The 15,895-nt window shown below is 38.9% G+C and overlaps 1 protein-coding gene across 2 annotated transcripts in view; it reads left to right on the plus strand.

Moving 5' to 3' along the window:
- SORCS2 (sortilin related VPS10 domain containing receptor 2) overlaps positions 1–15,895 on the plus strand; it is a 639,263-nt gene that overhangs the window by 489,771 nt on the left and 133,597 nt on the right. For both annotated transcript variants that reach the window (XM_075569815.1, XM_075569821.1), the window contains exon 7: positions 7,858–7,947. In XM_075569815.1, the coding sequence (XP_075425930.1) occupies positions 7,858–7,947 (90 nt within the window). The remainder of the gene's footprint in view (positions 1–7,857; positions 7,948–15,895) is intronic.

Below are 15,895 nucleotides of genomic sequence, written 5' to 3' on the forward strand. Positions count from 1 at the left end.
AGTGTGTCTTAAGGTGGGTCTTAAAGGTGGATAGAGAGGGTGCTGGTCGGGTGTTGAGGGGAAGGGCATTTCAGCGGTGTGGGACAGTCAGTGAGAAGGGTTAAAGGCAGGAGAAGGCTTTTGATACAAAGGGGGTAGAGAGAAGACATCCTTGAGCCAGATTTAACAATAAGGATGGTATCCAATATCTTTTTAATAAAATGTAAGGAAAATAGTAAAGTGAAAACAGTTAAAGTTTGGCCTCTTATGAAACCCATATTTATTGACACAATTCTTACGGAGTATGATTTTCTTTTCCTGGGTTAGATAATGACTACGATGAATTTCTGTAGTGCAAGTGAATTCATCGTATGAGCTGCTCTACATATGATTTAAACAGAACAATATTATATTTATACAAATATTATACATCTATGCACTCAAATGTTTCCAGAACTTTTAAACAATGCCTGTAGTAATTTCCTTAAAGGAAAGGCCTGGGACGCTTTGCAGATTAACGTGTTGCATGTCTCTCTTGTACTAAAGAGGTTAAAGATCAAGATCATTCTTAACAACACTATATTCTCTGTAAAAAAAATAATCAATCAGTATGTCTTCTGGAGGGCTAGCAAACGTAATGGATTGTTGCAGGGTTATAGAGACTCTCAATTCTAGCTTGCCAGTTCTAATCAGACATGGTTCTGTAGTGAGTGAAAATCATTACCTCCTGAAATCCATAGGTTTCTTATGTAAGTTAATCGAGTGTCTCAATTTAGTTATCAGCGGACTATTGCCCTTATTACAAAACTATCATCATAGTGGACACCATAATTGGTGACAATAATTTAGATAGCATCAACAATGAGAGACTACTTTCATAGATTTCATTGCTGGACTTGAGCTGTGTTGGCAAATTAGTGCAGTAAATATTGTACTAATGCTATTTGTATCTTTATGTAAAGCATATATGTTACAACTCTCTCATCGCTAGTACTCAAAATGCATTATTCCAAAGTCAGTTTAACTAATCTAGCCATTACCGGATAAACAGATAAACATTGACATTCAGCCGCTGCACTACTCTAAAATTATTGTGATCTTAAATAATAAATGCTGATAAATAACAGGATAGGAGAACAGTACAAGTGGAATAGATCTTTTTCATCGCGGTCAGTATATGAGCAGAAGGAGAGAGGTTATAAGATGTCACATAAAAGACTTATGATTGAGTGCTGACATTCCACACGTCGGTAACAAAGTAAGAGGCTGTTTCTGATTCATTCCTGTATTGATCTATAAATTTACTTAATCTAATTAACTTTCCGTAAAAGGTACCCATTCACTTTGCTGTTACCTCTAGAATTGCCTGCCTCTGTCAAAATAAAAAATATAAATCAAAAGTGTTGCTAGCAGATAACAGTAATTCATTTTGCTGGATGCTGTAGAGATCAGGATGGACAGTGAGTGATTGTTTGAATAGCTTTTCCTCTTCATGAACTGCACGTTGTACAGATACAGTATGAAGCTAGTCTGTGAGTGATTTATAAAAATGGAAGCTAAACATTGGTTTTACCATTGCACATGAATTTACAATCTCATAGTTTACAATACAAATGTAATTCAAGCAGACCCCCTGCCCCCCCCCCCCCCCAATTTCTTTAACAGAATCAGAATAGAGGTCTCTCAGTGCTCAACCACACCATTTTTATCTCGGGTCATCTACCATTCTATATGAGGGTGTTTCTGGTGCCTTTTGGGTAATCAATATGTCTGCCATCCAAGCCTCATTCCCATGGGCCAATAAGAAGCAGTAATGTAATCATAGCTTATTATTAGAGGACACCAAAACCCACCTTTAATCTTACAGGCGCATAAAAAAAAGTCTCAATCGAGTCCCCCCGAGCTAAGAATCGCATGATTCAGCTCGAGGGGATTCCCCTGTTATGATTCTCCAAAAAAAAAAAAAAAGTTCCATAAATGGCGGGATTGATTGTTAAGTCAAACATAAATAGGGTGAGATTTTCAACGTGTATGTGTTCAGATGTTGCCACCTCCGTTAATACAATGTGTTGCGTTAATTCTGGCAAGTTATTTCACAGTTATTTTAAAAAATGGTTAAGGAGATCGCATGCATTATTTGATGCATTATTTGGTGCTTTACGTTAAGATGGGTAATAACATCTGCCACATCTGTATACATTGTCTGAATTTAATACATAGTACAGCCTCAATCCCAACCAAAGATTTCCATTTTTGAAGGAAATTAGAAAAATGTATGATTCCAACACAACCTCAGGTCCCACCTGTTCCAGAAATATTAAACTTTAAAAGATACAGTAGCAGCATGTGTTTTAGAATAAAAAGGGTAGTGGCATCTTCCTTACTTATGAGGAAATTAATAATGTGATATCAGTGAAATGCCCTCCTCCAGGATTAGGTCTGTGGCAAATTATTTGCCCCTGCTCATGGCTCAGAAAAATGATTGCTATTAAAGTTTAAAAAAAGTCTTTGGAATTTAGGTAAGAAGAGAAAAAAGAGGGTTCTGGAGCTATACCAGGGTTGGATTTGTTTATATTTCCTTATGTTGGGAACTTTGATATATCTAGCTGTGTATAGAGATATATATATACACACACACACACACACACACATACACGTGTGTGTGTGTTTGTGTGTGTGTGTGTGTGTGTGTGTGTGTGTGTGTGTGTGTGTGTGTGTGTGTGTGTGTGTGTGTGTGTGTGTGTGTGTGTGTGTGTGTGTGTGTGTGTGTGTGTGTGTGTCTATACACAGCTAGATACATCAAAGTTCCCAATATATATAATTTCGAACATTGAGCTTCACCGTGAGATTGTGCTTAATATCTATTGTATTGACCAATAATATAATCTTATGTAGTTTGTGATAGAGTATTAATTGCATATTTACAGTATCATAATAATGCAGACAACATAGAGTATGTTCAATTTTAGAAATCTATACTCGTATAATCCAAGTTTATGGCTAACTCCTATACAAGGGATCTTGATTTATATAAATGTACGAATGTATTTCAAATTTCTAGACATACTTTTAATATATATTCATAAAAAAAAGAACTATGAAAACAAAACATTGTGTGTCTCCTTTAAATGTGATAATTGTTTTGGAAATTGTGGCTATTTGGCTTTTTCACAGGCTAGTGGTCCTGAAACCTCTCTTAGGGGACCACCACACTAGGTATGAAGACTAATCAATGTATTTGCACACATATTGATCTATGGGCAAGAGCCTAAAAATGTACCTGTATAAAATGCACCTTTTACAAATTTTGAGACTCCTTCAATTGGAATAAGGCTCTATGTACAGTAGAAGTGTTCAAGAGTGTGATATAAACATCTAAATTGTGCCTTTGACAACTTTTACCAGTTAATTTCCCTAAATAATAATAATATTTTTCTCATATTGTGTTTATAATGTACTTAGCATTCTGTAGGAACAGTGAATTTCCGACTGAAGAGATTACAATCTTATTTTGGGGCACAATGAGTCCCTGGCTGAATAAATCAATTTTAGATAACGGAGGAATAGGCAGATAGAGTGACTTTCCCAAAGTCACGCAAAGAGCCCTGACACTAGGATTTGAACCAGCTTTACGTGCTTCAGAAGCAGTGTTCTTTCTGCTAAGATACTCCTTCAGTCATATTTATATTCATTCTGAGACTTACTGGTAGAGGTTGTGCTGACGAAACCACAATAATTACTTATTTGTAATGCAAACTGCAGTATGCTGAGGTCCAAGCGATTTGAAAAAGACAGTTAAGAAGCTTACTTGATTTACTGTGTATGCATATTATAGTGACTAATGAGTCTCTAGCTGTCAAAGACGCAATTGAATAGTCTAAATTGTTCTTAGACTTTTGGAACTTATACTTAGAAAAAAAATAAGTCACATCTCTGTGTACTTCAATTATTCTCTATGGAGGTTTTCCACACGTGTCCCCAGAACATAATTAAAAAGTAGTATACTTAAAGCACGTAGTCTTCATTCTGTTATTAACATATAATTCTACTTACATTTTGAAACTGGCTTAAATGCCAAATATGATAACAATAAAGGTGCCCCACTACAGCTTGATAAATTTAAGGAGGTGGGAGGTGTGCTGATGGGTAAGTTCATTGTAAATGATCAAAGAAAAAAAAGAAACCCAACTATAAGCACTCCTGCTCCCCAAACTGAATGATTAGTTAATTAATTTTCTTTTGTACCCTCTTCACCCCTTCCTAAATATAACTTGTAAAAAAAATATGCAGTGAGATCCAGTGTAGAATGGAACATGAACAACTGACTGGCGCAAAATTCCTACATTTTGCAAAGGATTTTCAAACTGTTGATCACGCTATTATGTTAAACGAACTCAAGGACTCTGGCATTGGACCACATGCTTTAAACTGGTTTAGCTCTTATTTATATGGACGGATTGCCCCTCAACAAAGAAGGATATTCTGTGTGAGGGTGGAAGAAAGACAGGAAACTAGGAGGGGGAGGGACAAGCAAGAGGGGACGGACTAGACAGAATAGATAGGAATGGGGAAATACAGTAGCTATGGGTCATGGAGGTAGAATGGGGGGAAGTGGCGGTTTAGCAAGCATGGAGGTACCAATATTAAATATAGCTAATACTAGTAAACTTCTCAAGACTACATTCAATTGGAGTAGAAAGGCAGGCACGGATAAGGTAACAATAGTACAGACTGGAAAAAACCTTAAGTGCACGCTTTCTAATGCAAGAAGCCTATCAGATCAAATGGAGGCACTTGAATTAATAACTAGAAGGGATAAATATAATATCATAGGCATTACTGACACATGGTGGGATAAAACTCATAGTTGGGCAGTTCATTTAGAGGGCGATTCCCTTTTTCGGAGGTATGGAGCAAATAGAAGAGACAGTAGACTATGGTTATATGTTATAATGGGTTTAAAACCTATTATAAACGAAGAGGTTTATGAAGGGATTCCTGAAAATAGAGGCTTTGTAGATAGAAATTAGCAGTGGAGGTTAAAGTTTTAAGAACTTTTGTAGTGATATGCTATAAACCACCAAATATGTATGAAATTGAGGAAACCAGAATACCTTTGCAAAGGAGAAGGCCACAAAACTAGGTCATGTTTCTATAATGAGTGATTTTAATTATTTGGACATAGACTGGAGTAATGAGATTACCATTGTAACTAAAGGAAACAGGTTTTTGAGGGTGCTGAAAGACAATTACATTGGATTATAATGATTGCAATAGAAAGTAAGATGAAACCTACAAAGTTCTTCAAATACCTTAAAAACAAAAAGATTAGAAAAGAGAATATAGAACCCTTTCAGTGTGAGATGGGCAAGCAAATTATTGGAGAGAAGGAAAAGGTGAGATATTAAATGCAACAGGAGGAAGCTACAGCCTCTATATTAATGGTGTATCTCAAAATGGTTAATTGAGGAAGAATGCATGGGCAGCTTGATTAAATTAAAGTAAATAAAGCACCTAGCCTCAATGGCATGCACCCAAAGGTTCTTAATGAGCCAAGTGCAATAATAGCTAAATCGTTACATTTAATATTGAAAGACTCCATTTCCACAGGCTCGGTACCACAAGATTGGCGTAAAGTAGACGAGGTGCCTATATTTAAAAAGGGAGCTAGATCATAACCTTGGAATTACAGACCAGTAAACCTAACATAAATAGTGGGGAATCTACTTCAAGATTTAGTATGGAATTATATTCAGGAATACCTAATAGTTAAAATTATTAGTTATAGTCAGCATGGATTTATGAAGGATAGGTCATGCCAAACTAACCTTATTTGTTTCTTTGAGGAGGTAAGTAGAAATTTAGACCAGGGTAATACTGTTGATGTGGTCTACTTAGATTTTGCAAAGGTTTTTTATACGGTGTCACACAAGATGTAGTATTCAATATATAGGAATAGTGGCACACCGCTGTTTGTATAACGTAAATGAAAGATTCCCTCACTGGTTCTCACCCTTCGTCGATCCCGGCGTCTCAAAGCTGGATCCAGAATAGTATTAATTTTTTTGCAATGGAGGAAGCCTTGTATGTAAGTAAACTTTGTCTGTATTCAAATCATACTGTAAGAGCAGGCATAAATAAACCAGGTGTATGGTCTGAGGAAAGGACAACTGGTCCTGAAACATTACATCTATGCCTACTCTTATGATTTGAATACAGAGTAAGTTTACTTATATTCAAAGCTCTTGTGTGCTTCCTCCATTGCAAAAACTTTCCAGATGTAATATTCAAAGTAAAGGAAATTGATCTGGGTAAAAATATTTGCACCTGGATGGAAAAATGGTTATAAATGTAACCTTTTCAGGTTGAGCTAAAGTTGTAAGTGAAGTACCTCAATGTTCAGTACTGGGACCACTTATTTTTAACTTGTTTTTTAATTACCTTGAGGTTGGCATATAGAGTTAAGTCTCCATCTTTGCTGATGATACTAAATTGTGCAAGGTAGTAAAATCAGAGCAGGATGTCATTTCCCTCCAGCAGGACTTGGAGAGACTGGAAACGTGGGCAGATAAATGGCAGATGAGGTTTAATACAGATAAATGTAAGGCTATGCATTTGGGATGCAAGAATAAACAGACGACTTACGGTACAAATTACATGGGGCAAAATTAAGTTAATTATTAATGGGAAGAATTTGGGGGTATTGGAGCTCGATCCACGTTAAGTTAGTCAAGTCAATGTATGTGGCACATGTGTGCTTAATATTTGTGTTTTGAAGTTACATTTACAGTAGCTAGCGTTGATGTTTGTTGTGTAATACACAACCTGTAGAAAATGCATCTAAATAACTATTTTGTGCACATTGTCTATAGACAATCTGATACTGTACGGATCTACTGGGAAGTCAATTCTAATGACTATTTGACTTGACACAAATAGCACTTTTTGTATGGGTAAGAAAGTACCATACTGTACACCTACATGCCAATGTTTTCTAAATATGGTTTAAAGCATGAAAAATAAGGCTATATTGATTGTTCATGAAGAAAAAAGGGGTACAAGCGCGAATGACACAACACAATATGTGATAAAGTAAATTAACACTGTCATTAATGAAAACGCAGATGATCAATAGGAAAGAAGAAGGGAGGCAGACCCCACATGCAGAAGGAAATAGCGAAATATAGAATACTATTGCTTTTAATGAATAAAAACACAAAGTATTGCACTTACACAAGTGACTTTGTAAAGGTCAATCAGACCCCCAGGGTCACAACACAAGAACTGGCAGGCGTCACACCCGGTATCAGCTTCAGATAATGCTCCACGGTCGTAGAGCAGTCAATTAGGCTGAATAGTGATGTCCACCAGCTGTGCATGAATCCCCCCAAAGTCCTGGTGCAGCCCAGACTCCGCCCTACGCGTTTCAACCTATCCGTCTTCCTCAGGGATTAGCCTGTGTAACTTGTGTAAGTGCAATACTTTGTGTTTTTATTAACTTAGAGATTATCCCTGTTGGTACATTTTTCTACTATACAGTGTTACACTATTTTCTTTTTCATTTATTTTTTATATCCTAATTGAGATCTGCGCCCCTGTTTTTTTTCTTCATTGATTGTTCATGAAAAGAACATTTTGCTGACTGCATAGAACACGATTATTTAATCTTTGATCACTATTCCTCGTTTAAAAGAAACTTTGACTTGTAAAAATAACATTAATATAATTTGTTGTTGTTTACAGTATAGTACAGATTAATGTGACGAGAAACATTTTAAGTTGCAAATTTTAAAAGTTGTACCGTGACCTCAAGGTTGTAACAGTCATCTTAAGACTCGACAGAAAAACGTACATAAAATGTTCCCATTGCATTTGCAGGCAACAACAGGAAATCAGAGCAAATATTATGCATCGTACCGACGACACGACTTTGTACAAATGAAGCTGCCAAAATATGCCCTTCCAAAGGTAAGTAAGCACAACTTTACTCCAGAGAACCAATTTTCTATAGAGAATAAACAAATGGTGATCCAAATCTAAAACATGCAGTGTCCATAGGATAAAATTGGGATTTGGACGTGACAATATATTGAGGGACAATGGATATAGATACAATTCAAGCAGAATGGCATTCACCGTAGACTACTACAGTATGCTCAAATATCACAGCTTAGTTCAAAGTTCTATTAACCGTATTGAACTTGAGGAAATGTAAATTTCTTGTAGGTTAGGATAGACGTTAAGGAACCAACATTAGGGCTTTTCGTAGATTATGGTATAGTGCTTTCAGAACCTTACAGGTTTCTTCTTCAAGTGTTCTGTGTCACAGAAGTAGAAACCACATTTCAAGAAGAAAGCTGTGAAGAGCTTTGTAAACTCTAATTCACCTTGAATAGCCCTAATGCAGGTTCTCCTAAAGTATGAGCCTCCATTGAAACTACAGAAAAGACAGAAAATCTGCAATGTAGGTTTAATGTGAAAGCATATATAATAAAAACAAAGACTGAAAGATGTGGGAGTAAACAGTAATCCTAGTGCTAAATAACACATAAGGGGAAAGGGGTATGAATGGAGGATATGCATAGGGAAAAGCAGGGGGTGGGAAACTAATGGTAGGGAAGTACAGCTGCGGCCGCCTTTATCCTAATGCCTTTATCCTAATGCGGCCGGATCCGCGGCGCTCTGCTAACTGTTTTTCCATAGCGCTTTCCGGTATGTTAGCGCTCGGATTTTTAGCGCTGTTCGCTATACTGCAATACCGTCTAAAAAACACAGGTGGGCGTTCACGAGCTGTTGTCTTAAAAGTCTAATGCATTATGTCTATGTGTGCGTGCGCAGTACTGTATTTGTAAAATGGAGGATTTACAGTATACAGTATTACAAAAATATACTGTAGCGTCGCGTCTTCTTCGAATATAAAATGATCACATTTCTATACAGTACTGTATGTACTGTATTATTTTGTAATCAGTACTTTTACTTGTTTTCATACTCTTTTTAAACAGTATTATGCGTGTACCGTACAGTACTGTATGTCTCATTTGAACATTGTTGAAACGCATAGGCGTGTTACAGTATCACATTTCGGCACATACAGCGCTCTCCCTCTCGCCCCCGCACACACATGGCTAAAGTACTATTTCAACTTCTTATCTACAGTTCAGTACACCTCTCCCAGCCAGATGGCTTTCTGGCTACAATCATCCCGAACCTGTCATCACATTCCTGCGTGTATAACGTACAGAGCCTGGTGTCACATTTCAGCGCATGCGTGTATAACTTCACAATCATGTGGAAGTTCAAGTCTGGAAAAAAAAATTATTTTTTTATTTTAAGTTTAGTTTCCAGACATGTGTGCCTGCATAAAAATTCTTGTTATTCTGATATTCTATCGGTACTGTAGCTTTTTAATGTGACACTGGTCATTCACATGCTTTATGTAATTTTTATTGATTTAAGATGTGGGGATCAAAACATTATGATGACCTGTTGAAAATATGTCTTTGAACTACAGTACAGTACTGCTAATCTTTCATGCAGCTTAACCCCCCTACCCCCCACAGACACACGCAAGGCTCAAGGATTTCAACTTCTTATCGACACCTCTCGAAAACCATTCATTTCCAAAAGCTTGGCTTTGTGCTTTTAATCGTGCCGAGCGGCACATCTCTGCGCCTGCGTGTAATCCTCTTTGGGAAGGGACCTAGTTGATGATTAATGCGCATGCGTGTATAACTTCAAAATCATGTGGAAGTTCAAGTCTGGATTTTTTTTTTTTTTTTAAGTTTCGTTTCCAGACATGTGTGCCTGCATAAAAATTCTTGTTATTCTGATATTCTATCGGTACTTTAGCTTTTTAATGTGACACAGGTCATTCACATGCTTTATGTCATTTTTATTGATTTGGGGGTGTGGGGATCAAAACATTATGATGACCTGTTGAAAATATATCTTTGAAGTACAGTACAGTACTGCTAATCCTTCATGTAGCTTTACCCCCCTCCCCCCTGCAGACACACACAAGGCTCAAGGATTTCAACTTCTTATCGACACCTCTCAGAAAACATTAATTTTCAAAAGCTTGGCTTTGTGCTTTTAATCGTGCCGAGCGTCACATCTCTGCACCTGCGTGTAATCCTCTTTGGGAAGGGACCTAGTTGATGATTAATGCGCATGCGTGTATAACTTCAAAATCATGTGGAAGTTCAAGTCTGGATTTTTTTTTTTTTTAAGTTTTGTTTCCAGACATGTGTGCCTGCATAAAAATTCTTGTTATTCTGATATTCTATCGGTACTGTAGCTTTTTAATGTGACACTGGTCATTCACATGCTTTATGTAATTTTTATTGATTTGGGGGTGTGGGGATCAAAACATTATGATGACCTGTTGAAAATATGTCTTTGAACTACAGTACAATACTGCTAATCCTTCATGCAGCTTTACCCCATCCCCCCGCAGACCCACACCAGGCTCAAGGATTTCAACTTCATATCGACACCTCTCGAAAACCATTCATTTTCAAAAGCTTGGCTTTGTGCTTTAATCGTCCCGAGCCGAGCGTCATATCTCTGCGCCTGCGTGTAATTCACTTTGGGAAGGGACCTAGTTGATGATTAATGCACATGCATGTATAATTTATGCTAATCCATTATGATGACTCATCCATCCACCCCCCCCAACCCTTTGAGGCTTTGTTTACGGTAACGCATGCGCACTCGTGATAAACCCTTCTCGAATTGAATATGTTAATCTGATTAGCCAATGAATAAAAATGTAACCAATGATACACTATACACACAGTTCACACAATTTACACATGATACCCCCCTCCCCCACCCGTCCTTTTGTAGTGCAGCCAGCTCTCTCTGAAAAGGAAAGAAAAAAATGCAGTTAAGTGCGTATAATTACATTGTGTACAATAAAACTACTCCATATTGGACTACTGTATGCAGTTACTACGGTCAAACTACTGTATACTGGAACTACTATACTGTAAAATACTTTGTAACAAGATTGGTGGTGCAGCTCACTCTAAAAATTACAAATTAGTGCAGTAAAGTGTATGCTGTATACTGTAAAACAATCTGTGCCATACCTAACTGTATCCTACTGTACTTGGTGTGCCTGTACTTACCCTGCAACAGTACAGTACTGTACCATATTACCTTCCTGATGCTTTCCCATTACGCTCTATCACAATGGGCAACACAGTCGCAATATGGTTGATATATTTATTACATCGTTCCACGGTGAGCACATCGTTCCAAAAACTCATTATGCCATTCGTCAACTCATCCTTTTTTGAGGGTTTCACCACTTTTCGGATATGGTCCTTCAGCTGATACCAGACCATTCGATAGGATTGAAGTCTGGCGATCTGTCATTGGAGGGGGAAAAAAGGAGAATTAGTTAAAGAGATACACAGTAAACAGTGGGAAAAAACGAGACACGGTTACCATACTTACTCCGCTGGCGTTTTCACCCAGTTGATACCGCAGGGAAGAAGTGCTCAAAATAATGCACACTACAGTAGTACAGTACAGTGCTTAAGGCTACAGCATGTGACTTTGTGCCTTATTATACTGTACCATCATAGATGACGATGCATCCTGGTCCACGCCTAGAGATGGCACCCCACACATGCATCTTCACTGGGTCTTTTGGACGCGGCTTCATAGATATGCGTCCTTTTTTGTGGAATGCAAAGGTGGCAAATCTCTCCAGAGATACAGTAGACTCGACAGTATAGATGCAATCCTGAAAAGTTTCGCCACTGTCGATCCATGCCTGTGCCTGGACCACTCTCTTTATCTTGTTGACGTCCCTTATCACAGGGTACGCTCTGTAATGACAAGGAATAATTTTATAGGTACGGTACAGTTTATTAAACCCCACTTTTCACCTCCTGTACTGTCCAGTACTAACCTCATCCAATTATGCGTCTCATCTTCTTAATGCTGGTCTCTGATACGGTTAGATTGTGATTTTTCTGCACAGTGTATTTGACCTTTTAAGGCACTCTTCTCATCATTCCCTTCACTTATTCTGTCAACCAGAACAGTTGTCTTCCTGCAGTTTAAAGGAAAAACAGCAATACGTTGCAGTAGGCCACAAGTACAGGTACATTTATGCTCAGGCCTACAGTATGGCCAAATATAGATATTACTTTAATAGAATAGTTATACTGTATAAATATACAGCGATAACAATAATAATAGATAGATACTGTATAGAATAGAGTTATACAAATAGACAGCGATAAAATTAATAATAGATAGATACTGTATAGAATAGAGTTATAAATAGACAGCGATAACAATAATAATAGACAGATACTGTATAGAATACAGTTATATAAATAGACAGCGATAACAATAATAATAGATAGATACTGTATAGAATAGAGTTATATAAATAGACAGCGATAACAATAATAATAGATAGATACTGTATAGAATAGAGTTATATAAATAGACAGCGCTAATAATAATAGATAGATACAGTACAGTACAGTACTTACGTGGTGTCCTCTTTACTTTTTTGGTCTTACCGTGGGCATGATAGCTCATGGTTGCTGCTGGCACAATGAGGCCAGAAGTACTTAGCCAACGTTGAATATCCGCAATTCGTTGTCCTCTCGTGTACATCTCCTTTATTCTCATGCTGAGATCCTTAGAAATCTTTTTAACAGGCATCGCTGCGTGTAGAAAGAAATACAAGCACAAGAATGTATATTCGATGTTTAGTCGATGTGTATTCAATGTGCAGTGAATCCACAAAATGGATGGTGTTTTTATACTTTAATGACTCACATTAGAGTACGCCCACTTTTAACACCTGCACCTCGTCGCCATGCATAAAAGGTGATACACATTGCATAGCTCACCACTCGATGATCTGTATCTGAACTTGCCCTTGTCCAAATACTGCATTGTGCCATCTGCTTCCATGGATCAACCCCGATTCTACGGACGCAGAAACCCACTAGCCTCTGCCGTGCCTGTCCTGCAGAAAAAGCAAAAGGCAGCAGCCGTTTCCAAGCCAAGGCCAAAGCCAAAGGCTAAGGCTAATAAAGGAAACCTTCTAACGACTCTAAAGGCTACAGGCAAGGCTTTAAAGAAGCCTTATTATGTCAAGAAGAAATTCGGTGATGTACACTCCATCTCATCCTCTTATGCACCCATCTTTAAAGAAGCCTTATTATGTCAAGAAGAAATTCAGTGATGTACACCCCATCTCATCCTCTTATGCACCCATCCACCCAGATGTCCACAGCACCCCATCCACAAGATCCAGCTCGTTAGACCGCATGCTGAATGGGTTAAGTGTCGATATCCCTGGGAAATCTATGCTGGTAAAGATAGATCTTCTTTTAGAGACCATGCTAAATATGGATCAACGGATGGAGAAGATGGATCAACGGATGGAGAAGATGGATCAATGGATGGAGAAGATGGATCCACGGATGGAGACGATAGAGACTGACATAGCGGGGATACATAATTTGCTCGGAGTTCATGCCCCTGTACCTTGGACGCCAGAGCAGGAGGGTGGCATGGATGGGATGAATGGGACCTTCAATCTTCCATCACCAAGCACACCCCTCCATCAGAAGAATATGTGTTCATGTATGCTGTTGACGAGGATAACATGACAACCCCGTCAAGACCACGCCAGGAGCAAACACTGACAAGGAGACAAGACAGGAGGAAAGCATCCTCCCAGACAACCTACCCTCACCCGCTGCCACAAGCACACCCGCTCCCAGAATCCAACCCACATACGCTTGCATTGAGACGGTGCCCCACATCATCCTGCGCGAGCTGCCCCAGCCACTCAGGGAGAAGTATAGGTTTGCTATACTTAAGTAAGTGCTCGTATACCCCAGAGGCATGCCTTGTTAATTTTCAAGCACCACGTGCAATACCCGTTGTACTTAGGATGGGCACACAATGTAAACTACGAAGGGAATCGCGAGAAAAAGGCTCTTCCTGAAAATTTACGGAAGACTATTGTGGATAAATTGCGGCGCTATTTCTCAATTACCGATCCTTTAATGAAAATCGTGCGAGACTCCATTAATGGCTTTTTGTGGCATACAAGGCATCGGCCCTGGAAGGACAATCTGCTGGGGATCAAATTCGCTTCGTCATTGGTCGTCTGTTAAAATGTTGATTAATTTCTGACTTGTTCATTGTTTTAAATTGTATTCTAATATGTTTTTTTTAAATACTGTATACCTGTATGTTTTTAATTACAGTACACCATTAATGTTTTTTTACTTACTGCACCCACCAATAAAATAATTTGCTGCCTTATTTAAATGTACCTGTATGTTTTTTATTACAGTACACATTAATGTTTTTTTACGTACAGTACTCCACCAATAAAAATAATGTTGATAGCTGTAGATTGTATTCATACTATCAATGTTTTTACTGTATTGGAGACCATTAATGTTTTTTTACTTACTGCACCCACCAATAAAATTATTTGCTGCCTTATTTAAATATACCTGTATGTTTTTAATTACAGTACAAAAGGAGAGAGGTTCAGGGCACTACGGATTTCAAAAATGTATTAGATAAGCACAACGTTTCAACCAACAAGCGTGGTCTTTCTCAAGTGAAGATATAAAATAAATCACATAATGTCCACTATTTATAGCTCCCGACCCAGGTGAAATTACTTAAAATCTTCTGGTTTCTCCCACAGGCGTCTCTCAGTACATTGCGCATTGCGAAATCCGTAGTGCCCTGAACCTCTCTCCTCTTGATTATACACCTGTAGTTGACAGCTGATGAGGCTGGAAATCGCTTTGGTACATACAGTATAAGCTTGCTGGTATCTGTACGTGAAATCCTGCTCAGGCTGCAGGTATCCAGGCGGGGCTGATAGCAAGGGTTGCCGGTCAGCAGGTTTTCACAGACGGTCGGACCGTTATTGGAAGCCGTGCTGGCGGTAGGGGAGGAGGAAACAGAAAAGCTGAGGAGGATAAATCAATCAGTAAATGGAGGGGGGCAACGTTTCTTCTTCTGGCCTATTCCCTACATTCCAAAGAACCACAGGTGCTTCCCTCTCCCTATATCCTAGCCTCCAAGCACATGATTTAAATTGGCTCAATAAAGGGATAAGGTCAAAAAAATGTCAATACGAATGCGGTCAAACAACAGAGCTGCTGGATCAAAAGTAACTTCCTGATGAGGTTACTTTCGAAGTCCCGGCCTTGATCTGAATGCAGGCGATTGGGCAGTCCATAATGGATGAAGTACTTCTCCCATAATGTTTTGGCCACCGTAATGCTTTCTGGTCTTTGGTTGGAAAGTCATTTTCGGCTGCAGCCCACATCCATCTCCTTGGTGGAGAACACTCCCCGGCGTTCTTCCAACTTGGCCGTTAGCCGATTCTTCTACTCGGCGGACAGGGTCGATTCCCCGAAGTCGAATGCCAACTCAGCTGGTTGGTCTTGCATGGCTGCAGTGTTCACTTACGCGGCCATCACTTCAACAGGAGTAACAGGCTATAGCTTCGACAGGAGGTATATTCTACCCAACCGTTGACCTTGGTCAAGGGGCATGGTGTACGGAGAGATGTTTTGAATAAACACCTTGATCTTCCCTGTCGGTATTGAGGACTTCCATTCTCGTATCTCAGGCACGAGCCTGTAACCTCAGTTGGCATTCTCTTCTGGTGTACTCACCAGAGAGAAGAGATGATCCGGATAGCAGCAGGCTGCGTACATGACCTTAACTCCCCCCGGTGGAATCGTGGTTAATTCCTTGGAGTGATTGAACAGGTCCCCATATCCATCTTGGTCCATATCTTCTCTTAGTACTGGTGGATTTGTAGGGCAGACAAGGGTAGTTTGCCAGCCTCTTGCAGGTAGGCTCTGATCACCGACCCCACCACATCGGC

The sequence above is a fragment of the Ascaphus truei genome, chromosome 1, assembly GCF_040206685.1.
Source record: "Ascaphus truei isolate aAscTru1 chromosome 1, aAscTru1.hap1, whole genome shotgun sequence".
NCBI lineage: Eukaryota > Metazoa > Chordata > Amphibia > Anura > Ascaphidae > Ascaphus > Ascaphus truei.